This window comes from Aspergillus fijiensis, assembly GCF_003184825.1.
Source record: "Aspergillus fijiensis CBS 313.89 unplaced genomic scaffold BO72scaffold_25, whole genome shotgun sequence".
Lineage (NCBI taxonomy): Eukaryota > Fungi > Ascomycota > Eurotiomycetes > Eurotiales > Aspergillaceae > Aspergillus > Aspergillus fijiensis.
The window spans coordinates 79,628-104,573 of NW_024469001.1; the positions used below are offsets into that span (position 1 = coordinate 79,628).

The 24,946-nt window shown below is 52.1% G+C and overlaps 7 protein-coding genes across 7 annotated transcripts; 2 read left to right on the top strand and 5 right to left on the bottom strand.

Moving 5' to 3' along the window:
- Positions 1–1,722: 1,722 nt before the first annotated feature.
- Positions 1,723–3,767, bottom strand: BO72DRAFT_496553 (uncharacterized protein; the record flags this gene model as incomplete). Its single annotated transcript, XM_040948637.1, has 2 exons — positions 1,723–2,699; positions 2,753–3,767. 2 exons carry the CDS (start codon positions 3,765–3,767, stop codon positions 1,723–1,725), a joined length of 1,992 nt encoding a protein of 663 aa, XP_040800951.1.
- A 4,481-nt stretch (positions 3,768–8,248) lies between these two features.
- On the bottom strand, positions 8,249–10,460 carry BO72DRAFT_448301 (uncharacterized protein). The gene is made up of 3 exons (XM_040944761.1): positions 9,623–10,460; positions 8,951–9,554; positions 8,249–8,895 (listed from the first exon to the last, which is right to left on the bottom strand). The coding sequence occupies exons 1-3, from the start codon at positions 10,067–10,069 to the stop codon at positions 8,486–8,488; spliced, it is 1,461 nt and encodes a 486-aa protein (XP_040800952.1). The 5' UTR covers positions 10,070–10,460; the 3' UTR covers positions 8,249–8,485.
- Positions 10,461–10,668: 208 nt separating this feature from the next.
- On the bottom strand, positions 10,669–11,621 carry BO72DRAFT_448302 (uncharacterized protein). The gene has a single exon (XM_040944762.1). It carries the CDS (start codon positions 11,400–11,402, stop codon positions 11,136–11,138), a length of 267 nt encoding a protein of 88 aa, XP_040800953.1. The 5' UTR covers positions 11,403–11,621; the 3' UTR covers positions 10,669–11,135.
- Positions 11,622–14,532: 2,911 nt separating this feature from the next.
- Positions 14,533–15,902, top strand: BO72DRAFT_448303 (M20 family metallopeptidase). Its single transcript, XM_040944763.1, has one exon. The coding sequence runs from the start codon at positions 14,585–14,587 to the stop codon at positions 15,845–15,847; it is 1,263 nt and encodes a 420-aa protein (XP_040800954.1). The 5' UTR covers positions 14,533–14,584; the 3' UTR covers positions 15,848–15,902.
- A 556-nt stretch (positions 15,903–16,458) lies between these two features.
- Positions 16,459–18,338, bottom strand: BO72DRAFT_378789 (putative rhamnogalacturonase; the record flags this gene model as incomplete). Its single annotated transcript, XM_040941329.1, has 3 exons — positions 16,459–17,364; positions 17,428–18,044; positions 18,113–18,338. The coding sequence occupies 3 exons, from the start codon at positions 18,336–18,338 to the stop codon at positions 16,459–16,461; spliced, it is 1,749 nt and encodes a 582-aa protein (XP_040800955.1).
- Positions 18,339–20,695: 2,357 nt separating this feature from the next.
- Positions 20,696–21,641, bottom strand: BO72DRAFT_448305 (uncharacterized protein). The gene is made up of 3 exons (XM_040944764.1): positions 21,199–21,641; positions 21,073–21,137; positions 20,696–21,019 (listed from the first exon to the last, which is right to left on the bottom strand). The coding sequence occupies exons 1-3, from the start codon at positions 21,343–21,345 to the stop codon at positions 20,851–20,853; spliced, it is 381 nt and encodes a 126-aa protein (XP_040800956.1). The 5' UTR covers positions 21,346–21,641; the 3' UTR covers positions 20,696–20,850.
- A 2,074-nt stretch (positions 21,642–23,715) lies between these two features.
- BO72DRAFT_496559 (F1F0 ATP synthase subunit g) lies at positions 23,716–24,545 on the top strand (the record flags this gene model as incomplete). The annotated part of the gene is made up of 3 exons (XM_040948638.1): positions 23,716–23,977; positions 24,171–24,255; positions 24,314–24,545. The coding sequence occupies 3 exons, from the start codon at positions 23,716–23,718 to the stop codon at positions 24,543–24,545; spliced, it is 579 nt and encodes a 192-aa protein (XP_040800957.1).
- Positions 24,546–24,946: the final 401 nt, after the last annotated feature.

Genomic DNA, 24,946 nt, shown 5'->3' on the forward strand with positions numbered 1-24,946 from the left:
GCCAAGAAGATGGATGTGGACATCCCAAAAGAGAGAAAGAGAGAGAGTAAATGGTGTAAGTTAGTAGATGAAGGATGCAAGTCTGCCGCGGGATGAGCGATGACTAGTTACTAGGTAACGTACAACTAACTTACAATAAACTCAATTACTGTTGCAACTAAGTCGAGTCACACCACCTCAAAATAACCCAACCGCCACCCAAAGAACCCCTCCCTCGGCAAACAAGAAAAGAAAAGAAAAAAGAAAAAGGCCAATTCGCCTTTTCATTCCAAATCGTTCGAACCACAAAACCTACAGAACAAAATTCCCTCTAAGCTCACCATGCAGCAAACGGGCGTCTCGCGCTGCAACCTTCCCCCCTCGAACATGGCACTGCCCGCAACATCAACATACTCAGGGAAAGGGAAATCTACCAACCTGAGCGGCTATTTTTGTTTTCTAACCTACTGATCCAATAAGAAAAAAGCGAACGCCAGTCATTTCTAGATCAGGATGGTTCATCACCAATCAAACGCAAAAGACTACTGGTGGAAGTTCGATCTCAGGGTTGTTGAAAATAACCACCGAACAGATGGAGATCGCTGCTGCGGCTTAGCGCCCGGATCTGAATAGATGATGTGAAGATGAAGAACGGTGCAGATACTAAAATTCACAATAACAGCAGTAGCAATAGCAGATCTCCACGATCACCACATCTGGAAAAAAAAGATATGCTAATTACCTCCATCCAGAAAAGCTTCAGAGAGATACTACCTCACCCATCCTACCTGCAAACAAACAGATGAGCTACTACAAATGGTGCCAGCTCATCGCGGCCGGCAGCCAACCGTCGGACATCTTGCTGAAGAAGCTTCGCTTCCCAGAGGCTGGCCACCCAGAGGTTGGCATGAGAATTCGGGCCTGTGGAGTCCGGTTCTGCACCGTGTCGGAGGGTACGGCCTCATATTGATGAACTTTGGAGGGGAACGGCGAAGGGGATTCGTCGAGACTCGGGTCTAGCTTGTTACCTATATATATCCAGCGGGCCCATCAGAGTCAAGCATTCGACGATATGCACTTCGCATGTTGCACAAAAGGCCCGGACCTTTTGAGCTATGAAGCCGCAATACCCTCGACTACCCTGGCGGTGGCTTGCATAGGGTAGTATCACTTCGATGCTCCATATCTTCCGTGTGTTCAATAATCCCGAAACACGCAGTCGGATGGAGCAACACAGAGATCGGTCTCATTGGACCTTCAGCAGAGCGTAGTACTACGTTATCAATCATAAAGAATCACAATCGATCCTAGAAATTTGATTTTCGAATTATAGTAGCCTGGAAAATGACAAACGCCGTAACATGACACATGGCATACGAGATTGAGAACATAGCTAGAAGATAGTATGAGAGTTTACCTGATCCTTCGCAACAAGGTATATCCCCTTTTGAACTCCGTGAAACATCATCATCAAGCTGAACTTTTGGTCATGGAGTAATCCTCCAATCCTCTAGACTATGAGAGTAAATCGACTGTTTCAGTCAGAACATGCAGTCCGAATACCTTTCTATGCTTTTGCCGAGAATTAGGTTCCCATCTTTTTAGATATCAGCGCTTTGGCAGCAATGTACAATTAATCGTATTGTTTTCGTTGTTTCTAGTTCAGCGAGGGCTACCACATCGACGGGTGCGCCATAAGACCTGAGTGACAAGGGTCATAGAAGACTTCGACAGCCAGCGTTCTTAGAAAGGAAGCTGACTGCGACGGTGGGCATCCATCAACTTTCGTCGGACGGCTTCCCCACCGTTGTACCCGTTGGGTTTCCGCTTACGCGTAGGGGTTCGTTGGTCTGCATTACGTGCGTGTCTAAACACACTTGCAGGGCGAGAAGGTGAGTTGGCGGGCATAAACTCCCGATGTTGGGGCAGACGCAGCAGTGCTTGGTAGCGGTTGTGATTACGGCGGAATGCGGTCACAATGCCTCGATCCAAATGATTAAGGAACCGCTCTGCACTGCTAGCATGATGGGACTCGCCAGCCCGGCTCGGGGTTGGCGTGCCAGTGCCGGCATGCTTGGTCTGAGCTGCCATGGGTGAGAGTAGTGTTTCCTCTTCAAACACCTTGTCCATCTCATCATCGGACGACTCATGGCCGAAGTCAATGAAGTCCTCGACATTCAGGGCTGATTCCGGATCATCCTCATCGTCGTCCTCGAAGGAACTGTCAATGGCAAAGTCCCGAGACGGGTAAAAAGCCTCGGGAGGCCCCATCACCTGTCCGCCTGGGGCAATATCATTGCCGAGTGCCGTCATCATCAGATTGGCACTGGAGGCCAGCATCGGGCTCATATCGAGGTGGCCGGGCGATGCGAGTGCATCTGTATCGCTCTCATCGATGAGATGCATGGTGGTGGCACGTGGGCTGTTGTGAGCCGTACCACATACACTGTTGGTAGCGGACTCCAGCCAGTCATGGCGAGACGAGGCATAGGCGGGAATAATGACCAGATGTTTACCAGTGCAATCAACGAGCGCAACAGGCTTGTGGGGGTCCGCGACGAAGGTACCCATGATAGGCCCGCGGCGCCGACTCACAGGCTCAGGCTTTTCCTCGACGGGAGGTGCAAGAGAGGCGGATGAATCGCGGCGAAGGATAGATCTGGGATGAGTGATGGTAGCGGGAGGGGGAAGGTCTTCATCTGTGGTCTCGCCATCATCGGCTTCAAAAGGGTCAGCAAACGTAGTGTAAAAAGTTCCCAAGCATTCTGCATACTCTCATATCCGCTCGATTCCGAACCCTCGGAAACAGCGTCGGATTCCACGTGATAGATGTTCGAATGTCCGTAGTCAGAGTCGGCAAACATCTCCTCTGACTGACGGCGCTGGCGCGGGAAGTTCTCATTGTCGCTCTCGATCATACGACGCAGCTGGGGATCCAGGCTGTCCTGTTGGAGGAAGTCACTTGGAATCTCGTCTTCAGTGTGTGAATCACTGTCGGAGGAAGAATCGGAGTCTTCTTCAAAGTGCACCCGGCGGGGTATGGGTATCTCGACGGCAGTCTCGCTGGCCATTTCGTCGCCGAAGGTTTCCATTGCGCTATAGAGCTGTTCGTCGTCGAAAAATGACGCAGCCGATAGGAGCATATGGTCGTCAAAGACATTGGGGCCGGCCCAGTCATTAGTCTCTGTGGCGGCGGCGGCGGTCAAGATGTTCTCAACGGCATGCTCATCCTCGGACTCGACGATCAACAATTCCTCGAGTTTCTCCACATCGTTGTCCTCATCGTCTTCTCCGTCACTGATATAATCAACGGCAGCATAGATATCATCCGAGTTGTCCTCGTCAGAATCGTCATCGTCATCGTCATCACTGCTTCTTTGGCCATCGTAGCCATCGTCATCGGAGTATTTCATCTTCTTGGTCCGTTTGGCAGACTTCATGCCCGTCTTATGAGACCGATCCCGACGGCCATAAGACGGGCCGCGAACAGCCGGCTGTTCATCTTCTTCATCGTCGGCATCATCGTCCTCCGAGTCGTTATCCTCCTCGTCGCTAAGCTCCTCGATGGAGGAGACCGACGACACACTGGAGACCGATATAGACGAAGCCCTGCGTTTCCGGTCCATGCCCAATGATCCAAGAGCGAGGCCCTTGTTCGAGGTTCTAGGTGAGCGACCCGTCAGGGTGTGTTCGAGGGAATGAGCGGAGGGTCGACGAGTCGGGTTGCGCTGGATACCCTTTGCGGCAGTCTGGGGGGACCGCTTGGGCGAGTGGGCTGAGGGAGGCATTATGGTTGTTTTTGATCAGAAACGGTATTGCGGTAAGTTTGTTTTGAATGTATCTCGGCCAGTTTTAACTTGGCACGAGTGAGTGTTGACCTTGGTAGACTAATGGATCGTCAAAGTTTGCTACCCGTGAGGCCGCGCGGGATAAATCAATTGCGTCAGACTTTGTCGAAGGCGGAGTCAGGGACAGGATTGTCGTAATGGTGAGGCGGATTCCGACCGTCAATTCGTGAAAGCGTATGGGGAGAGGCAGATATGGTCGTCGTTACTTCGTCCAAGGACAAGAGAGCGAGAGAGAGTTTTCAAGGTGAAGAGGTTACGGCCAGGAGCCGGAGAACGGAAGGGTAGGGTAGGGTAGGATAAGATTGGAACGATAGCAAAGACTTTTCGAATTCGCCAAAGCACCTCAGCGTCCAGATGGGGGACGTCAAAAGTGCTTCTCGTATGAGTGTAGTGATAGGCAATTCCGACGCTGGGAATTGAAAGGTTGCGTCGAAAGAGGAGCAGATAGTCGTCAAGTTCGATGAGAGATAGTCGGAGCTGCTAGGACTGGGAAGCATGGAAATGGCAGCCGTGCTTCCCAGCGGAGAGATTTACAGCTCAACGAAGGCCATCCTGGCGCGGTACACTTGACGATATCTGAATAGTATGATGAATTAAGAAGGGGGTTTTGGGATGGAGGGGTTTGGTGGGGGTGGGTGGTCTGTAGATGTGGAAAGAATCTGCAGTAGATGGGGGCAGAGGAAAGGAAAGAAGGAAGAAGATGAGGGGTGGAAGTTATGGGGATCGATGTTTAGAGGAAGGGGGAGGGCGGCAGGCTTACAGTACAGGCTCGCAGTAGGCCCGCGGGCGTACATACTGTACAAATTCCATACCTTAAGGTACTACTAGAGACAACAATCCCGCCGGGGCGGCGGTACGGGGTGTTACTGTTAGAAACGGGTTACAGAACCAAAACAGCCTCGGACAGGCTGAAGCGGACCAAATTTTCCAGTCACGGTGGAGTATCGGCCGGCCGGTCGCAGTCATTCAGCTTGTCATTGGTTAGGAGCCACTAAAGCAAGCATGGCCATTGGCGGACAGGTGTTCACCGCATCTTTTTTTTCTTTTCCTGTTTCATTCTAGTCTCTGCTGTCGTTTTTTATTCTGGTTGACTTTTTTTTCACTCTTTTTTTTCTTGCCTGCATTCATTCTCTCCCCACTCTCAATAGTAGCTTGCATTGCTGGCTGGTCGATTCAGCAGCGGGTCCCAGTCATCTCGAAATGAAGTCGACGGAGAATTAACAACGGTCCAACACGATGAAGCCTTAGACCTCAGGCATTCAAGAGGCAAAATATCTTTGTCCTACAAGCTCTGACTCAAGGGATGACAGGAAGAGGCTCAGGCTAAGACCCCACAGGAATGAAATTCCTTTCGAATACTCAGTCCATGGAGGAGGGAGCATGAGCATGCGAGCTGGAATAGTCGAGACCCTATTGTCCAGGGTAGAGAACTAACTAGTAAGTTAGTCACTCCTCTCGTTGGGTACCTGAAACTGCAGATGGCGTTCGGAAGTCGGTCGAACGGTCATCGTGCTCGAGGACGTGGAACGACCGGGCAGAGCGATAATCCTTAGACACTAAGCCGATGGCGCTTACGGGATTTCTTGATTCAAGTGCCATTTAGATTAGTTCGATGACTATTGAATAGCTGTGTCAACCTGATGACTTGGCCCGCTCCCCCTCTCCTCCCCTCCCCGTTTCCCTCTAGTAAGTCGTAGTTATTTCCCGGTCGAACCGGGTTCAAAAGAGTGATGAGCTGCGGACGGAGTCACCAGTAGGCGAGAGAGAAACAACGGGTGACTCATACGTTGGTCGGACAGGCAGTCACTGCACCTATCGCGTGGAGAGAAGTACGGAGTACTATTTGGTGGTACTCCAGAGAGACCCATGCAAACTCCCATCAGAGTTACGAGTGAATCGGTTGATTAGATCATAGCTATGCAGGCAAGAGTGCAGATCTCTCCCGAGCCTCTCTCTGCTCGAGGACGGGCGTAGCAACTCCCCTTCCCTTCCTGTGTGTCCCGGATATCGTGGCATGCAAAACGCGGGCGGGTGAAGACTATTCGAACCTCAAGCCACTTTTCCTGAAGTAAGGATAACGGACTTATCTAAGGGACAGCATGTTGGACCGTGCTCAATCTCGGTATCTGTCTCTTCCTGCACAATGACACAACAAACCCATCTCCCCTCCCCCCTTCTCCCCGCGCCCAGACATCGATCGGAACGTCGACTCATCACAGAAGCATGAATCACAACCCCCCGTATATCGCGGGTTCCTGATATCTCCTCCGACCTCTACACGAGATTACCGCCGGATGAGAGAAATCTGCCTGTTGTATGGATGGATGCGGCGGCGGGCGATTGGACACACTGGCCTCGGAATGAGGTCAATCCCAGTTCTGCGATTGGCTGAGCCACAGCTTTGAACGGCTAGTCTAGCCCCATCTGGGCTTAGTGCTGATGCTTTGGGAAAGGTGCAGCCTTGCCGCCCTGCAATTCGAATCCTGCAACAACAACAACAATTGCTACTGCAGCGCAGCGTCCTGCTGTCCGTCCCTGTCTGAAGCCTAAAAAAAGGTATACTCCCCAAGTATCTGAGTCGCTAGACTGCCCTTTCTGTGATTCAACTACCGCGTTATCCCAGAGGATGCATTGATGCAGCACCTCAGATCTGATGGAGGAGACGGTGTCCAACCCCGCGGCTTTGAGGCGGTTACAATGACAATGCTGCCAGGGGCGGCGATGTCACCCATCCGCCTCAGACAAATAGCTCCCCGCAAGTGAGTCTGGACGCCAACCACAAAACTACGAATACATCAGTCATCTGTAGGATCAGAAACCGACTATCATAATCACAATCTGGATCATGAAACAACAGACTCATCAAACCAGATCCCCAACACCCAACACTTCCGAATCACTACTACGGTGTAAAGCACAATCACGCAATACTGTACCCAAGCTCCTCCACCAGCGAACCCCAATTCAGATATACACATACGAAGGTGATTCACCAAGTGCCCACGATCCGACCACCTCAACCGTATGACTACCCCCCAGCACGATTCCTCCAGCTTCCATGATACAGTAGAAGATCTCGAGCCCGGATCCTTACCCTTCCCGGTATAAACAATCTCCATCTCTCCACCGCGGTGGCGAGTTACGTAGTCACCACAGCCCTCATACTCAGTACAGCGCTGGACACATACGGCAGACAATCCCACATCCCACGATACCTCCCTCCATCCGGGCTGAGTATAATTAGGTAGGTAGGCATGGCAGCCTGTGCCCTGTGGCATACATACATGCATCGCGCATGCATGCATCTACATGTGATTGGTTACAAAGAAGCGGTAAGGGGAGGGGGAGACAGCTGGCTACCTAGGTAGATTACGGTAGTGAGCAGGGCGTTGATGAAATGGACTAATTGATTTCTGGTCCATTGGAATCCGCTTCGCATCTTCCTTTTTCTCTGGCTCTCCTGCTGAGAATAGGAGACGGGGAGGAGGAGGCATCGGCAAATTGAACAAACCGACTTACCCCAGCAAGACCACGTGCATTCATTCAGCCATGGATAAGGGAGCAAGTACGGTGCCTTAGTGATCCAGAATACCTATCAAGATGATACGGACACCTTTCCAGTTCCCCTTGGAATCAGTTAGTAGGTAGTAGGTTAGGTACGGTATAACCCAGCACCTCACCTCGATTGACCTCCAATCTCAAACGCAAGTACGGAGTGCTCCGTAGATCTGGCGTCTTTCCATACCTTTTCCTGAACCATTCTTCAACCCTCCAGGTCCATGCGATTTGCAATCTAATACCCAATTGAGATCGCCTCGTTCATGCTATCAGCGAGCGTCTAGCTACATTCAAGTGCTGCAGTAAAGTTTCGAGTCTCCCCTTTTGATTGTCGAGATTTTGAGATCTTGCATGGGACAGACCGCAGCATGAGCAAAGGTACAGTACCGAGTACCGATACTGCGTACCGGTAATACCGTTCTTCCAGGCACTCGGTGGAGCGCGGCTTACTACACGATCGGCCATCCGCCACAACTAGAGCAGAGCCCCATTGGCCAATGCGGACGACGACTTTTCTCACATGGGGGGAAACCTGCACCCCGCAATCATGGATCTATCGTATCGTATCAAACGGTGGGCTTGGTACTCGTCAATTCGGCCTTCTACTGTACTAGTACTCTAAAGATACTCTAGTTAAAGCTTGCAGATACGTTTAGGTCATGTGCTGCCTACTAGTAAGGTTTATAGCCCCTTGCTGAAGATTGAGGTAATCATGACTACGGTATCTCGATCTGTGAGTATCTAGTCACATGATACGGCGAGAAGTTGGCCCCTCTGTCGGGGCGGAAGGCAATGGAGATATCCTCAGAAAGAATTGGGAAAGATATCGCCACCCGGAGACAAGTCGCCCGCAATCTCGGGTCTTTCTGCCCGCTCCGTTGCGCAACCGCGGATCCATCTCGTCTTTTTTTGGGACTTTAGGAAAAGGGAAAAGGCCAGGTGGCCAACATATGAGTGGATTTGTGTATTGACTCATCGTTAAGAAGGGAACCTGAAACTCCAAACAAGTACACAAGACGTGATGGTATCAAACAAATATTCGTAACAAATTCTCCCTCTTGCGTGACTATCAGCCATCTCTCCTCAGATCATCATCCAATTTAGGTGCCAGGATATGGTTCTATCTTTGGGGTGGTCGGTTTCGGTTCGGACCTGGTCCAAATCGAAAGCCGGGACTTGCTCCGTTTAGGTTTCGAGGTTGACGACTCCTCGGGGTTCTCGTTCTCTTGACTCTTCTGACGATCGACTGCAGCGGGGTTGGCGGCTGCGGCTGCGGCTGCTGCTGCTGTATGCCGTGCATGTTGTGCCTCTTCAATCCCCTGTCGGATTTCCGTGGCAGATGCTCCCTGCGGCGCTGTAGTGGTCAAGGTCTCCGTGGCCCGGATCCTGTCTTGCTCAGTGGAGGTTTCGTCATTCAACTTCCCAATCTCTTCTTCGGTGACTATACGCTCGTTCTCCAGCCGGACCTCACGGCCGCGCTTGTGGCAATACCAAAGAACAAACAGGAGGACTGTGGCGTCAGTGAGTCGGTGTGCCCGGTATCTAGGAAGAAGATAGCAACCTACTAGTCAAAGCCAACGACCATAACATATTAAGCCCCAGCACGGCCGGGAATCGAGCTCGGAGGAATGCCACGATCGAGCGTAGCATTCCAACCAGCGCGGCCGGTTTCCCCACCAGCTCCTTCAAGGTAGGCACCTTGATGCCCATCTTGTTGGCTGCGGCGGCTGCTTTGCCCACGTTCTCGACGTTGAGGCCGCTCTGACTGGCTTTGGCGGTGGCCGCCGCGAGCACCTCCGGCGCCAGAGTCTCCGTCCACTTCTCGGGCAATTTCTGGATTAGCTTCTGGATGAACCCGGGCAGCTGCGAGTACGTGCTCTGCAGCTGCTTGTTCCCGTTGGTGAGCAGCATCTCGAGGTCATGGTAGGCGGTGGGCACGCCGTTGACGAGGTCCTTGAAGATCAGGGTGAACTTGCGCAACAACTCCCGCGTTTCATTGCTCATCGAAAACACCCGATTGTTCTCTGCTGCCAGGTTCAGCCTCTCCAGAATCTCCGTCATATCCTCCTTCTCCTGGTCGATTTCATCCTTGTCCGTCTCGGCGGCCTGCTGGGCCTCGCTGGGCTTGTTATCTGCTTTGGTAGGCGCCTCATTCGTAGTTCCGGTTTCCTAAAAGATCAATTGTTAACTACACAGATACAGATACAAGACACGCCGGCATAACGAGTATACTATACCTTCTTCATGACCGTGCTCCGTCGCCGCAGCCAACCCCACGGGCCCTTCCTTTGCGGCGGCGAGGAACTCTCCACCTTGGCTGCTGCCTCCGGCGCATTCACACCAGCCGTGCTCCCATTCCGGTCTGTAGAAGCAGCAGCAGCAGCAGTAGCCTCTCGTGCCTTGCGTTCTTCTTCCCCCAGTTCTCTCCCGTATTCCTCCACCGGTGACACCGGCGACTGCGCCGAGGGCGGCTCTTGGACCTCTGTCCCCACCGGCGAGACGGGCGATATCTGGCGATTCAGTTCGGTAGCTTGTGCGGCGGATTCCTGGCTGGAGCTCGCAGGGTCTGTCATGATCCCGCGTAGAAAGGCTTCGTCCTCGGCCGTCAGTACTGGGTCATGGCTTGGTGGTGGTTGTTGTTGTTGTCGCATGGACGCACGCCTCCAGGTCTTGAATTGCTGCATGATTTGGACTTATCGCATATTCTGACTTTCAATATGTTATCAACTGAAGTTATGATTTTCTCTGTCAAAGAAGATTAATATCAGGAAATGCGAGATAAATAAATAGGCAGGATGCGGAAAAGGGAGCCGTTTGCCAGGGACGCAGGCGGATGCGAAGGGAGGGAATATGCGCGGGTGGGACAGGGAAAGTATGGAACGGTCTGTCTACTCCACTTGCGCGCGTGGATGATAATCAAGATAAGGATAGACGGTTATAGTACGGGTTGCTTGCTTAATATTGTGCTCGAGTATCGAAGAACTTTATGATGGTAAAAGATTTGCAGGAGAATTCAACAGAATTCAGAGAAAAAAAATGGATCTTGGACGCGCCAGCACTGTAATCTGGGGGAGGGGGAAAGCAAAGGCGCTCCTCTCTCACGGGCGATGATATCACACCCCTTCAAGGACCGCGTCACATGCAAGGGTCGCCGCATGTGCCACGCGCCACCGCCACAGATCCTGTGCATGCACCGCCACAATCTGTTATCCGGCGCGATATGATGGTGGGATCGTCAATTGGTCTGTTCTCAACTCTATACTGCACGGCCTTTTTCGTATCCCGACACACAAATCCTATTAGCCTCAGCAATCCATAGAAGCAATCTGGATAACACATTCGGAGAGCAATACACGAAAAAAGAACCTAAAGAGAACCGAAGCGCAGCAAGCATGCAGCCCAACCTCACAGCCCGAAGAAATACGCATCCCTCAACCGCGTCGCATAAATATTCAGCTGGTTCTCTATCGACACCCAAGCCATCTTCCCCGGCTCCCAGACATCCTTGCCGGTGACCGCAAACCCTCTGCTCTGCTCGCAGCACGCGCACGCCGCGGTGCAGTGGCCCCGATGCTGCGGCCGCCGACAGCAGCCGCACTCCCGCGCGCAACAGCCCTCGCGGCGCGCGCAGTCCGCCCGCATCCACTCCGACAAGTACCACTCCTTGTCCTTGTGGCAGCTGACCAGGGCCCGTCGGATCGGTAGGGAACAGAGCCGAGCGTGAACCATGTCCAGCTTGCGCTCCTGGTGCTAAATGCCCTCGGAGAGCGAGCGCAGTTCTTTCTGCAGTGCCTCCACCCTCGAGACCGTCGATGCCGTTGCTCTCTTGTCGTTGTCGGTGTTCTTAGTACTGCTGATGAAAAGAGCTTCATGCTCCACTTGGACCCTGGCTTCCCGCTGGATGTTGAAGCGCAGCTTGGTCTCCGCTTCGACGTAATCGAGGACCAGTGTGTTTACGTTGCGCGATTGCCATTCGTGCTGCCACCGCCGGAGCTTCTGTGCTGCTTTCCGGTTCATGGTCCCCTCGAGCAGTCTCTCAATAAGTTCCAAAGAAGAGGTAGGTATGTTGAGATGGGTTGACGGGTGGTTGGTGCCAGACAGAGGTTTCAGGGAGGGTGTGCGGTCTGGATGAGGGCGAGTACGACGGAGAAGAAAAGTAACAATACCATCGGGTCTGATTGTTATATGTCCCCTATATGTCCAGGATGCGTCATTGCTAGTCTTACCCAAATTCGTCACTGTTACCTATCATGGCGGAACTATTCCTATCATCTATTCGATTGATACAAACCCTCTCATCATTCAGAAGTAATCGCTAAGCCACGTGCCCTTCATGCCATTGCCGTACCGGTGCATCTTAGCAAGACGGTAACCGACATAATTGGCCTCACTCCAGCGTTGTCTTGTGACTATGTGACTAACTCAGTTGGCATAAAGTATCCGGCAATATAGCTATCAGAGAAGAGGTCTCTGGGTCCCAGACTAGTTTCTTGCTGGCGGACAATAAGGGGCGGCACGGTACCCTCAGCGAGTGAGTTTGCATCCCTGAGGTCGACAACTGCTCTGCCTTTTGCAGTTTTGGTGACCGGTTTGTGGATCTGTCACGGTTCTCCATATAACAAACACTGGGTAGGCTGTTGGGGTGTGTCTTGTGGCATAGAAAAATCTTGCCTTGCGCATGCAGGTTGTCACACGTCTTGTCTATCACCTCTTGGTCCTTCCTGGAAACCCTATATACACGCGGCTTGGGTTGATTCTCATTCCATCCCTCCTTCATAGGAATTTCAAGCCGTTGATTCTCAGGTGCGTTGACGAAGCCGACGTTCGAACCGTCTGGGTTTACCCATATAAAAGTTATAGTGACCTTCCAATATTAGAAGAAGCGGGCCGGGGGCGGCTTCTCTCTGATCTGGTCACGCTCCATCGTCCAGATTGTAGCGGAATCTTAGTCGTCCCCCAGACAAGCCAGACGATGGAACCTCCTAGAACGAAACCATGGTTATCATGCTTGACTTCCATGGTATCTAGCAATTGCCAGATGATGGTTGAATTCTCGCGGGTAAAAATGCGCAGAGCCTTAAACTCGCCGGGAATTCCGAGATCTGCTTATAGAGCCTCGTATGCGCTTGCAATAGACAAACGCGTTATCTTTCCGCATTTGCTCACGCTTACCCGGCCTTCTTGAATCCATTTACTCCGTCAGCAAGCGGATGCAGGCCCTTGTGGCCTGGTGGTGTTCACCCCACCGCAACTAGGAGGGCCGATGCACCACGTGCAACCTTTTGCGAGGTCGCTGGCCAACCAAGGCGCCACGCGCAACCTTTTGAGAGGTCGTTGGCCAGTGTCAGCCCCCCTAGTCGCTGGTGATTCTCATCCCGCAATACATAACCCGACTGATAGACCACTTTCCTCGGCTAGGTACAACAGACTATACCAGCGTAGTCTGCTGCCCAGTAGTCCTTCATAAATACCTCGTTTACCGGATTCGTAAGGGGCTATGTCCTGAGATCCGACATAAGGATGGCGTCCATGAGTTACTCCCCCCGACGTCGCCACTGCCAGGGCCTCTCTGCACAATCTCCCAATAAGGTCGAGAATTCTTGACCGAAGCTCTGGCCGAAGCTAGCGCAGTTTGATGCAGTGGTACTGTATAGTAACAGCCCAAATCCCCTCCCAAAGCTTGATTTAATGCCTACCCGATTCCTCTCGTTTACCCAATTAAAATCGAGATGGTCTCCGTCCGAAAAGGGTATTGCATCCTGTTTGTTCCTCGGTGTGTTGAAGCACGTGCTCAATCAACATTGACCGAACGTGTAGAATAGTGGGGATGATATGCGCCGCTTCTAGATCCGATCCCAATGATCGGGGTCACTCGAAAGTATATAGACGATCTCGCTCAGGTCGATTTCTTCGAGTCGTCTATCTTGACTCTGCCAAGACCGGGCTTAGCCCCGTCTATTCTCGATGAAGATATCGTCCACAAAGGATGTGGCACAATGGACAAAGTGAGATTAGCCTAGATGCTCCCGGCGTCGACTGTGAAACTTATTGTGCCCACAGTGTGCATCCAAAGTGCCTTTCTCATTGAGCATATACTCGCCCGCTGCGTCAGGAAAGGGCTGTTCGGATTCTGCGGTGGAAATGCCGGGCAGGGCGAAATTTTCGGCTCCGGATTTGGAGTTTTTCGTCTGATTCCGGGCACCATCGCCGATTCTGTTCTTTTTGGCATCTTGGTCGATGCCTGAGGAAGTGCGTCAGAATTCGTTGGGGATTCTTCTGTCGGATTCGGAATTCGTAGATGGACTTAAATTCTGGTCCCGGTTCGGTATCAAACTCACGACACAGAGTCGATGGATCGAGAAAAGTGGGTTCTTGTTGGTTGATTCGGAGCCAGGGCGCCACAACTCGGTGTGTTTTGTGAAGCCATTCGGCAGGCTAGGTTGTTTTGAGGTTAGGGAGCCTAGCAAGTAGAGATGTCTCCAGCTGCTGGGTGAAATCGTTCCGACCTGAAGCCTCTCATAGCTTGTTGAGAGACACTCAAGGCTGTCAGGATAAGCAAAGTAGGTATAATATGAGATCTTTGAGCCTGACTAGTATAAAGTGTGGTGGATGGTGTCAATCGAAGAATAAATATCTGTTGATTGGGTTTTATACGCGTACATACAGTATGAGAGGAAGAGTTGTTGACTGGAAGAGTTGTTGGAGAAGAGGCGAGAGGAGGGAAGGATAGAAGAACTGGATAAGTCGATGTCTGATCTTCAATTGGATACGAGGATATTCAATAGGCTCGGTAGAGCTTTCCCAGAGTGTGAATGTGGACGATGTGCCCTGCCGCCTGTTAAGTTCTACAAGGCAGGCCACGCTACCAGTGAATCACCCAGTAGAACGGCCAATTGAATGATCAGAGCCTATTGACTGAATGATCATTCCATTGGCTTGATTTGACCTCTACTCTCGAGAATCTTAAGAGGGAATTAACTTCCAAACTGTTCTAGGGCAATATTGTCACTCTCCCGCCTTGACCCGCCAGCCTCGTGCCGGGTACGGCTTGTGCCGCTTCCCACCCGGCGCTAGTTAAAGCGCTGCCTGTCATAGAACTAGAAGCTGTCATATGCCCCTGAGTCATCATCTTTTCTTAACAACTCCATAACAACCACCGCAATTTTACCTACACTACACAGACAACAACAATCCCAAAGATGACGCGCAAGACCCCATCTGAGCTCCTAGCCGCGAACCCCCTAGACCTGACCCCCTACGAATCTCTCTACAAGCATTTCCACGCACATCCCGAACTCTCCAAAAGAGAGAAAGCAACCGCCGAAAGAATAGCAGCTCATCTCGCGCAATGGGATGCCTTTGAGATCCACACCCGGATCGGGGGTAACGGAGTCGCCGGGGTCCTGCGCAACGGGCCGGGAAAGACCGTCCTTCTGCGGGCGGACATGGACGCTCTCCCCGTGCAAGAAATCACGGGCTTACCCTACGCCAGCGCGGTCACGATGCAGGATGCCAGCGGCGCGGAGAAGCCGGCCATGCACGCCTGCGGCCACGACATGCACATCACGTGTCTGCTGGCGGCGGCTGAACGGCTGGTGCGGATGCGATGCGACTGGAGTGGAACACTGATTGTGGTGTTTCAGCCTGACGAGGAGCGCGGGGAGGGCGCCCGCGCAATGGTGGATGACGGCCTGTACGACAAGATCCCCGTGCCGGATTATGTCTTCGGCCAGCATGTGATGCGCATGCGCGCGGGGAGCGTGGGCTCGCGTCCGGGGACCATCATGGCTGCGGCGGATAGCTTGAAGATCACGCTGTTCGGGCGTGGGGGTCACGGGTCCCTGCCACATCAGACGGTGGATCCGGTGCTGCTGGCGGCGAATGTGGTGGTGCGGCTGCAGGGGATCGTGAGCCGCGAGATTGACCCCAGTGATCTGGCGGTCGTGACAGTCGGGAGCCTGCAGGCCGGCCAGGCGGAAAACGTCATCCCGGACACCGCCGAGCTGGGCGTGGATTTCCGCTCGGTGAGCGTCGAGACCCGCGATAGGATCCTCGCCGCGATCAAGCGTATCGTCGAGGCCGAGTGCATGGCCAGTGGCTCGCCGCGGCCACCGGTCTTCACACCCACTCGAAACTTCCCTCCCACCATCAACGACAAGCAAGTCACGGCTGAACTGGCGCCTTGCTTCGCGGAGCATTTTGCAGACGGGTTTGACGCCGACACCCCTCGGACTAATGTCAGCGAAGACTTCTCGATCCTTGGCACTAGCCAGCGCCGGCCCTGCTCGTTTTGGTTCTTTGGTGGCATCGATCCGGAAGTGTGGGATGAGGCAGAAAGCGAAGATCGCCTCCACGAGATTGCTGGCAACCATTCCGCCTCATTTGCCCCGGCGATTCAGCCAACGATGAAGACGGGAATGGACGCGCTTTGTGTCGCGGCGTTGACGTATCTGAGGAAGTAGACATTGTAAATGTCAGAGTAATGCATATAAAACGCTTGATGCAATTCCCCCTGGATCTTGACCCCTGCTGCGTAGAGATAGATGGAAGGATTACGGTGTTCGCTCTGGTAACGATTCGTTTGTGTTCGCTGTTTGCGGAGATCTCATTCCTTTTCTCGACGATGTCGACCATGAATGAGGCAGGGTAGCAAGTGTGGAATCGATCTGAGACGGCATAGCGTTGGAGCACTTAAGACAAGGGTGTAGTGGATGAAGAGATAAAGCGAGGGAGAGGGGGGGGACAAGAGGCAGTGGACTTGTCCATCCTCTCAGTTCTGGAACCCAGCACGACTTGTGCTACCCTGGGAGAGTGTATCATGGCAGAAACATGCGCCGCAGACAATTTGCATACTCAGACACCAGAATTAAGAGGCTGTATTTACTTTGAGGTTGCATACGACCTATTGCAGACTTCCAATTTGCCTGCTCGATTGCGGGTCTCAAACCTCCCCAGGTCACTTTGTCAACTACGCCAACAAATCCAGTCGTTCACCGAATTTATTCAGCAGAAGACGAGGCAAAACGAGGTTAATCGCAAGAAAAATGCATTTCTAATAGAGCCCACACTCAATTCATGCCCATCCCAACAACACGCTGTCATAAATCCATCCGCGAAACAGTGTCGACTTGGTGATAGTGAACTCCACGGAGTTAGCCCCATTGCGAAGCGCATCTGCCGAGACTGGAAACTCGAGCAGATGCCATTCACCCGCCAACGTGCCACACCGATAACTACTAGGGTCGCTGGCAAGAACACTCGAGCTGATCGCTCCGACTGAAACCCCATTCACGGAGACCGTAGCTGAACTCCCTGCGCTAAACCCGGCCAACGCAACTGACAGGACTGCTGACCGTCCCTGGGACGTCGAGTTGCGGGGAAGATCAAATTCCACCGTCCACGTACCCAGTGATGACTGCTCAAAGCACCAGTCCTTACTCTGGCTCGTTCCCACGGTGAAGGTCAGGTTGGCCGGGCAGTTGAGTCCCCTCGCGAATTGGTGGGGAGCACCGCTATAGGCAAAGCCGGTAGCCTTGCGATCGACTTCGCCAATCTGCCAGATGACCTCGCGGCCTTGCGGAGCCCAAGTCACGTCCCCTAACCATAGGGCTTCACCGCTGTGGACGGAAATGTTGTTTTTCTCAAGGACAGAGGTCACTCCGCCTGCCGCGTCGCCTCCAGCAGCGAAAACACGAAGGCCCCATGTTCCCTCACGGACATTCTCCAAGGTAAAGTACCCGTTCTCATCGGCATAGGTCCGATAGTAGTACCAGGCTCCCTGGTCCAACGTGCTAGTATTGGACTGGTTGTCCCCTAAGAAAACTGCCGCCCCGCTCGCAGCCTGGCCGTCGGAGAGCACGATGCGTCCTCGAAGACTGCCGCGGGAATGGTATCCATGGCTATCCTGCATCCAGTCGTACGGCCAAGCCGCAATCTCCTCCTTGGCGCGAGTCGCCGCGTCTTGGATGGAGCCATCATTCTGTCACGATTGTCAGATATGTCAGAATCGCTGAACACGGCGAGAATTGTGGGCGAAACTTACCAAGTACCACAACCATGGGCCCCAGGTCTTACCTTCCGGGAACACGTCGCTGCTGACGGCCTGATAATGCGTGCCATGGATCATGTTCAGCTGTACCGCATCCCCAGTCTGACTCTCCCGGTGCACCAACAACTCCTGCTTCAGATGGTTGCCGTTCAGGTAGTCTTTACCCCCATGAATATACCACGAGCCAACTTGCTCGCCACTCGCCTCTTGGCCACCCAGCGGCCCGTAGAGTCCCCAGAGAGCGGACTGCCCTTCAATTACCGGCAAGAAGGTTGCGAAATCATATTTTGTGATGTATGTGCCGTCAGCTTGCTGCCAGGTCTCATCTTGGATCTTGACGGCATTGACAATGTCCGACAAGGGTGGCAGTGCCTCGTTCCTTTCGTCCGTCCACCCGTGGGTAAAGCTATCGTTTGCAAGCCGCCAGAGAGTACGGAATTCACCAAGAGTAGGTAAGGCTTTGTTCACGAAGTACTGATATGCGCCCGTCAACGTGGGCGTCAAGACCCAATGAAATTCCCCCTCTGTCGCTGTAAAAACGACATCGGTGTAGTCGCCAGTGACTTTGTGTATCCGAGCATTGGTAAGATTCAAGTCGCTTTGAGCGCCATCTGAACAAAAGATTAGAGGTAAACTAAGAGATACAATGAGAGGGAGGAGATAAGGAAGAGGGCCGTACTGTAGGACACATAGTGACCCCATGCGTCACCCACTAGGTCAACATTTTTGTAGTAGAGCTTGGTGCCATACTGACGACCAATGGTGGCATTCCAGAAGTCATTTCCAAGGATAGCCGTTTCATCGTCCACATTGATCAGAAATGGTGGATTTGGCTTTGACCGGGCCACCGGCGAGGCGGACGACAGTAGGCCGAAAGCCAACCCAGTCACGATAGATGCCAACATAATGCAGTCTTGCTGTCTGAGTGGGAATCATTGGACTGAATACGGTACCACTGTATCTTTATGGTCGAACTACCCCATCTTCCCGCCGCCCGCCAAGTAAGTGAAGGGGCATTGTGTACAGACTGAGCCGGGTATGAATTGCCCCGAGATCTCATGGGGAGGAGCACATGGTGCAGGACCAAGAGTGGAGCAGTCTGGTTCCCTGCAGGTCCTCCGGCGGAGTGGCCAGTGTAGTTCAGTGATTGCGGGTATCCCCCGGGGTTTCCCCGCCTTCCAAGACATGCAGGTGCATGAACCTGCTTCCCCAGTCTTCTTGGCACGGGTCCTCCGCGAGTGATGCTTGACTGTTCTTCCACCACACAAATCACCTGCTTTTGTCGACTCGGGCTAATAAAAGGCGACCTTGGCGAGCTGGTAATGAGGTGAATTGTAAGACATTGTATTGAAGATCGGTAATTCGCGTGAACTATGAGTTGTTCATGACATTCTTGTGCTCATGTTCTGCGAAAATCAACTTGCTGTCAGCGCGAATGTAAAAGATATCCTTACAGCATTGCAGCAATACCTCTTGACCTTGGCATTCTCCTCGTGAGCCCAAGACCCCAGGTCTTAGATCTCATCACTTTCCTTTGGAACGGGAGCCTATGCCTCGAATTCAGATCCGACAAAATCGTCTTCGTTTGGTGGGTGCGTAGCGCGAACGACTCAATGCAATCTCAGCGATGGAAGACAGAAGTGCATGCTCCTACGAATCATTTTAATGAAACGTCGGCAATGTCTCGGGCTTAATTCTTTTGAGCCTTGCACCGGGAGTTTCAATATGAAGAATAGATAATCCGAGCGAACTAAGCGGCGAAGAGACGAAGAGCTCAACTTGTTTTGCTACTTGACTCGAGAAGCGATTGCGATGACATCCTAGACTATCATATTGTCAGAAACTAGTCCATCACACGGACATCCTCGGCCACTAATACTCACATGTTCTCGAATCGTCGAAGCTAGAAACCAGAGACTGCATGCGTCTACATCGTCCTTTCGGCGCCTCTGAACAACGGTTCCCACATCCCACACGTCTGCGAGCCACAAGCAGACCCTGATCGACGGGTTTCATGCTTGTGTGCAGCCTGCCGTCTCGATTCCGCTATCATGCTTGCTCGCAAGAAATCATGGGGCTCTTTCCTAGACGATTTCTTCGTCGCTCTGCTAAGAGTTGATGGATGTGTGTTCAACGATGAATGTGCAAAAGAGTGTAAGCGCCGAGCTTCTGTTTCTCCCGCAGTTGGTTGAGGTCTAGAACGGGACCGGTGCTAGCAGATCATGATAGCACGACCGACGAAGCTGGAGAGAAGTAGGCAGTCTTCTCGGTGAGTTGGGCAATGAGGAACTCGCCCATTTTTGCATGCGATAATCATAATGGAACAAAACTAGTTGAGAGCTGCTGGATAGTTGCACCGAGTTGAAAGGGAGTAGAGAGGCAACATGCCAGGGAACAAGAACAACGCGCTGGCAAGCGAAAGCGCGTTGTCCAACGATCGGTCTCAGCCATAACCCCTCCCACAGGAGAACTGCCATCATATGTACGAATTCTATGCAGATATAGAGACAACTTACAATAAATATGGAGAGAAAAGAACAGAAAAAAAAGTGCCGTTCTCATCCCCAGGGCGGGGTATATTAACCTATTCCGATTTCCGGACAACCACCGTCGCCCTCCTCAGGATTCGAACGCAGGACCTTCCGTGTTTTGCGCGCAACAAGTTGCTCACTACGCTATCGGCCCCGCAGGCTACTCGGAGATACCGACTTTGAAATATAACCTAACCATCTTCTCACCCGGACCAGTACTTTTCGTGCGAGCAAATGCCGAAATACCTGGGGTCAGATGGCAGCCCTACGCTAACATTTGTGACGATAGGGATTTTGATGCTTGGCTGAGATCAAGCATTCTGCTTGGTTGAGTAGTTGAATTTAACCATTTTGCTATACGATACTTCTCTCCGTTAAAGGCAGCGAATATCTGGTCCTAGTTGGTCAGCATCACTTTGAACAACTGTACGTGGTTGTGTGACCATCAAAGTACCTACTTCTCCACAAGTGCTACTTTCGGAAACTTCCATCCCTAGAATACTTCAAGTGTTGACCCTCCAGTGCTTACTACAGCAAGATTGCCAAGAACCCAACACAGGAAGTAGATAAGAGATCAAGAAAAGATGAAGATGAAGCGACAAGGTTACGTTCGTATGAAGACCAACGAATCGCTTGCAAGCAGTCTAGAATATCTATACAGCAATGAAATAAACACCGTCGAAAGCCCATACAGGATACACCAAGACGTAGAACAACATCATAACCATCTCGCCTTCTGGGCCATAACAGGAGAGGCCCCAGACCCGACAATAAACCTCTTTTCCTCCATGCCACAGAACCAACAATCAATATGGTATCACAGATCGGGTGAGTCGGTTTCAGACCGACGTTGAGCACGCAAAGTGCTGTCGCATCGAAGCCATTCTTACCAGCCGCCAGGACCGCCGGGGCCCCCTGGCCCTCCAGGGCCTCCAGGGCCTCCAGGACCACCAGGACCACCACCGGGGCCGCCGGGGCCGCCAAAGCCACCAGGGGGGCCATCGGGACCGCAGCAGTCCCCACAGCAGCAGAAGCAGTCGAGGCAGCAGCAACAACTATTTAGCATATTAGCAAAGTTTAGGGTATACGGTGATCATTGGTAACTTACTCATCACCAGGCCCAGGGGGAGGACCGCCACCACGCAGCTGCATGTTCATCTGGTTATCGGGCGTCTATGTCACATGGCGTTAGCTGTACTCTAGTCGCTTGCGGAAGACTTGTGATCACACGTACGGGCTGCTCAGCAACAACAGCGTTGGTGGAAGGAGACTCGGGGCTCTGAGGTTGGACCATGGTCAATGTGTTCGGATCCCAGGTAGTCTGGGGCGCTTCCTCCTTCTTGGAGGAGCTGAACCAGCTGAACAGACTGTCGCCGAACATTGTGTCAAGAACTTGTTCCGGTGTGAGTATGTATGCGCGATGTTGTGAGTTAGGACGAAGAGGGACAATCACAGCAAAGGGAAAGGAAACGTGCTTCAATTTAAAGGGGACTATGAGAAAGTTGTAGAGGAAATCAATGGATCTTTGCTATAAGGTTGTCCACTCAGCGAGCTGTCTGACATCTACTATTTACGGCGCGCCACACCGCGGATGGAGCGAGCCATACTTCAATTAGCTTGAATGTCCAGATTGGTGCGTTGTCTTCGCAGCTTTCATCTCTGTTTCTCGGCCCAGAATTGGGTGAGGGTCGTCGTTGTGGATCCATCCGATCGAGGCGTACGTATACCCCGTTAGGCAGACAATTTGTCCACCGCATGGATGATTGTGGCTGTCGCCAACGTTTCATGACGTATCGGTCTGAAGAACCCACGAATGTAGTTCAAGATGATACCGTTTTGGCTGCATGGTGACCTATTGCGATAGCACCGTGTTGATGCATGGAAAGGGGGGGTTGTTGGCGGTATAGCTTCTCCCGAAAAAGCTTCGCATGAGGGATGTCTCGGCAAATTTGCCAAGATGTATAGTGGAAATGCTCATTTTTCTGCAGCCTACTAGACCAGTAGATCGACCGGATGACTTTCGAAAGGAGCATGGCTAAGCCAATGGTCGTCCCTTTCCAGAATGTCGAGCCGTACTATGTGGAAAGCTTGGGGAAATAGATTTATGCGGACAATGGGGGCAACGGGGATGGTATGCATGCTCTTAGAGGTACCCTTGGAGCAGTCGCCCGATGTTTCATCGTAACCAGTATCTATCCATGAGCGCAAAATCGATGTCTTGATAGGAGTCTAGATTTTATGGCGCAGCACAGCAACCAAGTATAGCCCCAATGACCGACGCGTACGGAGTAGTCTACTATGTAAGTATCAGTCTCAGCCACAGTGCGATGTCGGGGGCCTCGGGGCGAGCCGGTGACTAAGCGGCATATCGAAAGACCGTCTGATCGTCCCAACGAGGTGGGCAACACTAGCTAGCCAGGGACATGTCAGTCTTCCTTGGACCCTGTGATCCATGATTCTCTGCACGGTGGCTTGCGTGGTCGCAAAATCTGTATTGAGGTGGCTTTCGATCAGCCTTGTGCAGTCGTGGCGCGACAATGGATTTTCTGGGACAACATCCTACCCAAATCATTGATATGTCCACAATACTTAAACCGTGCCCATCGAAAATTGCAAGTAACGAAGTCATGCTCATGATGCTGTTGTTTGTAAGTCTATGGTCATCGAAGCTGACCTAGGCTTGTTTGACTGAATGGTTAAGTGAGGTAAGTGGCCATCAAAGTAGCATCGGTGATAGGATGGACGGTATATGAGTCCAGTTGTGTTGCATATGAAAGACGGGCCTAGCTTGTAAAGCAACAAACAGCAAAGGTTAGACTATAATATTGAAGAGAACAGATTCTGCTCTATGCTACAAGAACAGGACACCAATGGCAGGGCTTTGTAAGCTTTAGTTGGTCGGAGAAGGGTCCCAGTATCAGAGTGTCTGTTCTGGATGCAAACACCGAATTCGCAGGGAGCTGGTATGTAGCATCCGTGTAATAGCGCTTGTTGGTACTAGGTCTTAGCTCATATTTGCCAGAGAGCTTTCGATGGATCCGTTACGGTCTAATGCCGAATGATTGGGTTTCTTGTATGTGTCGACTTGAGTATTGGGCAAAGGAGCCCAACAAAGGCGAGTCCGTCTTCACAATATATAGAGCGAGGGATAACTTGGCAGATTGTTCCTCTGTATACAGTTCCAATACACAGGTGAGCTAACCTTCCTTCACCTCAACCATTGAGATGGTCGGTCGCATCGAACTGAATGGCTGATGGTTAGGGGTCGCCGAATCCACGATTTCGATTTTCAGTAACGACAGCCCTGCGAAATTCTTTATAAGGCCACTAGGTAGGGAGAGAAGCAGTTTTTGGAGACTATCCCTGTGTTGAAATCAGGGACCATATTCCAGTTCATCAGTGCTAACCTATAGAGCCTTAAGTACTATATGACCGTTGCCAGTGACGTGAAGTTCAAAATTGCATTCAGTAAATACCATCAGTGCCAATTGTTTCTGAAGTGATGCAACAAGTGTAAGGCGGAGTATAAACCAGTCATAAAAGGTGATGGATCACGTGGTGCGGGAGTGGAGGCTCTTCCCTGAACTTCCCGAACCTCAAATCTCAGATTCTGGTCCTGCAATTGCGCGACGATCTAACGTCTCCGGCTCTTGAACCACCCGCCATTGGATCCCCTTTGTCCTCCATCTAGCGACTTTGATCAGTCACTCTCTTCTTCTCTCGTCTTTTCTTCTTTCCAAGGGTTTTCAAGATGTCCGCCCCGGCGTCCCGTGCCGTCCTCCGGCAATCGCAGTTCCTGGCTCGCAGGACCGCAGTCAGACACGCCTCTTCCACCTCGGAAGCCGCTTCCAAGGCTGGCGAGGCTGCTTCTTCCACTGCCTCCAAGGCCTCTGAGGGCCTCTCTCGTGTTCAATCCTCGGCTGGTCCCGCCATCACCAACGCTGCTCAGGGTCTCGGTAACGCCCTGAAGAAGGTTGGTGGAAGAACCGGAAAGGTCATCTCTTTCGTCGAGAGTAAGCGAGCTCCCCTGACCTCACGCCGTGATATGCTATATATCCTTCTTCTTTCTCCCTGGCTGCTGTGGCACGACAGTCAGTGCGAGGTAGTCTGGTTCGCCATAACCGGATGTGAAGAGGATGCCTCCGGATATCACACATACACCATGTCCCATCTGTCCATTGCTAATCAATTCCCTCCGCGATATAGGCATGATCCCCCCCACCGTCTACTACAGCAAAGTCGGTCTCGAGCTCGCCAAGCTGGTTTTCCGTGGACAGAACATGACCCCTCCGTAAGCGCTCTTCCAGAGGAGAAACACCACAGGCATTGTTGCTGATACCGATATCTAGTAATGTCGCCACTTTCCAGGCCTACCTCGAGCCCTTGATCCGCAACCCTACGAACTCTGCCTTCGCCCCCTCGAACATCATTGCCCGGATCCGCAACGCCAACAAGAAGGAGCTCGCCTTCGCCGGTGTCACCGCCGCGGAGGTGATCGGTTTCTTCACCGTGGGTGAGATGATCGGTCGGATGAACATCATCGGCTACCGGGGAGAGCCTGAGCACGCCGGACACCATTAGATAAATACCACGCAGTTGTGCCTTAGCCTGTCTTCCTTCCCTTTTACACAAACAATCCCCCCCGTTTCCTTTGTGCGCTGTACTATTGTATGATAGACGATGGAATTCAACTGTTGTCTGAGGTGACTGGTGTATTTGTTTCTTTCTTTGTCTCTCTCAGTGGAACATGTTTGCTTTTGTTTCCAAAAAGTGTTTGGGTATCAAAAGCCTTGCTGGAAGCGTGTGCGTCCGGTTAGAAGATAGACTTGTTCCACCTGCGCTCGAATGTTTTTAGATATCTTTTCGAATTCTATGTGTCTTCTTGAAAGTGAAAGTCCTGCTGATCAGCAAAGTGCGGCTGTCCTCGTAAGAAGGTTTGGGCTGCAATGAGGACTCCGAGCACAGAAGGGATATCAAGGAGA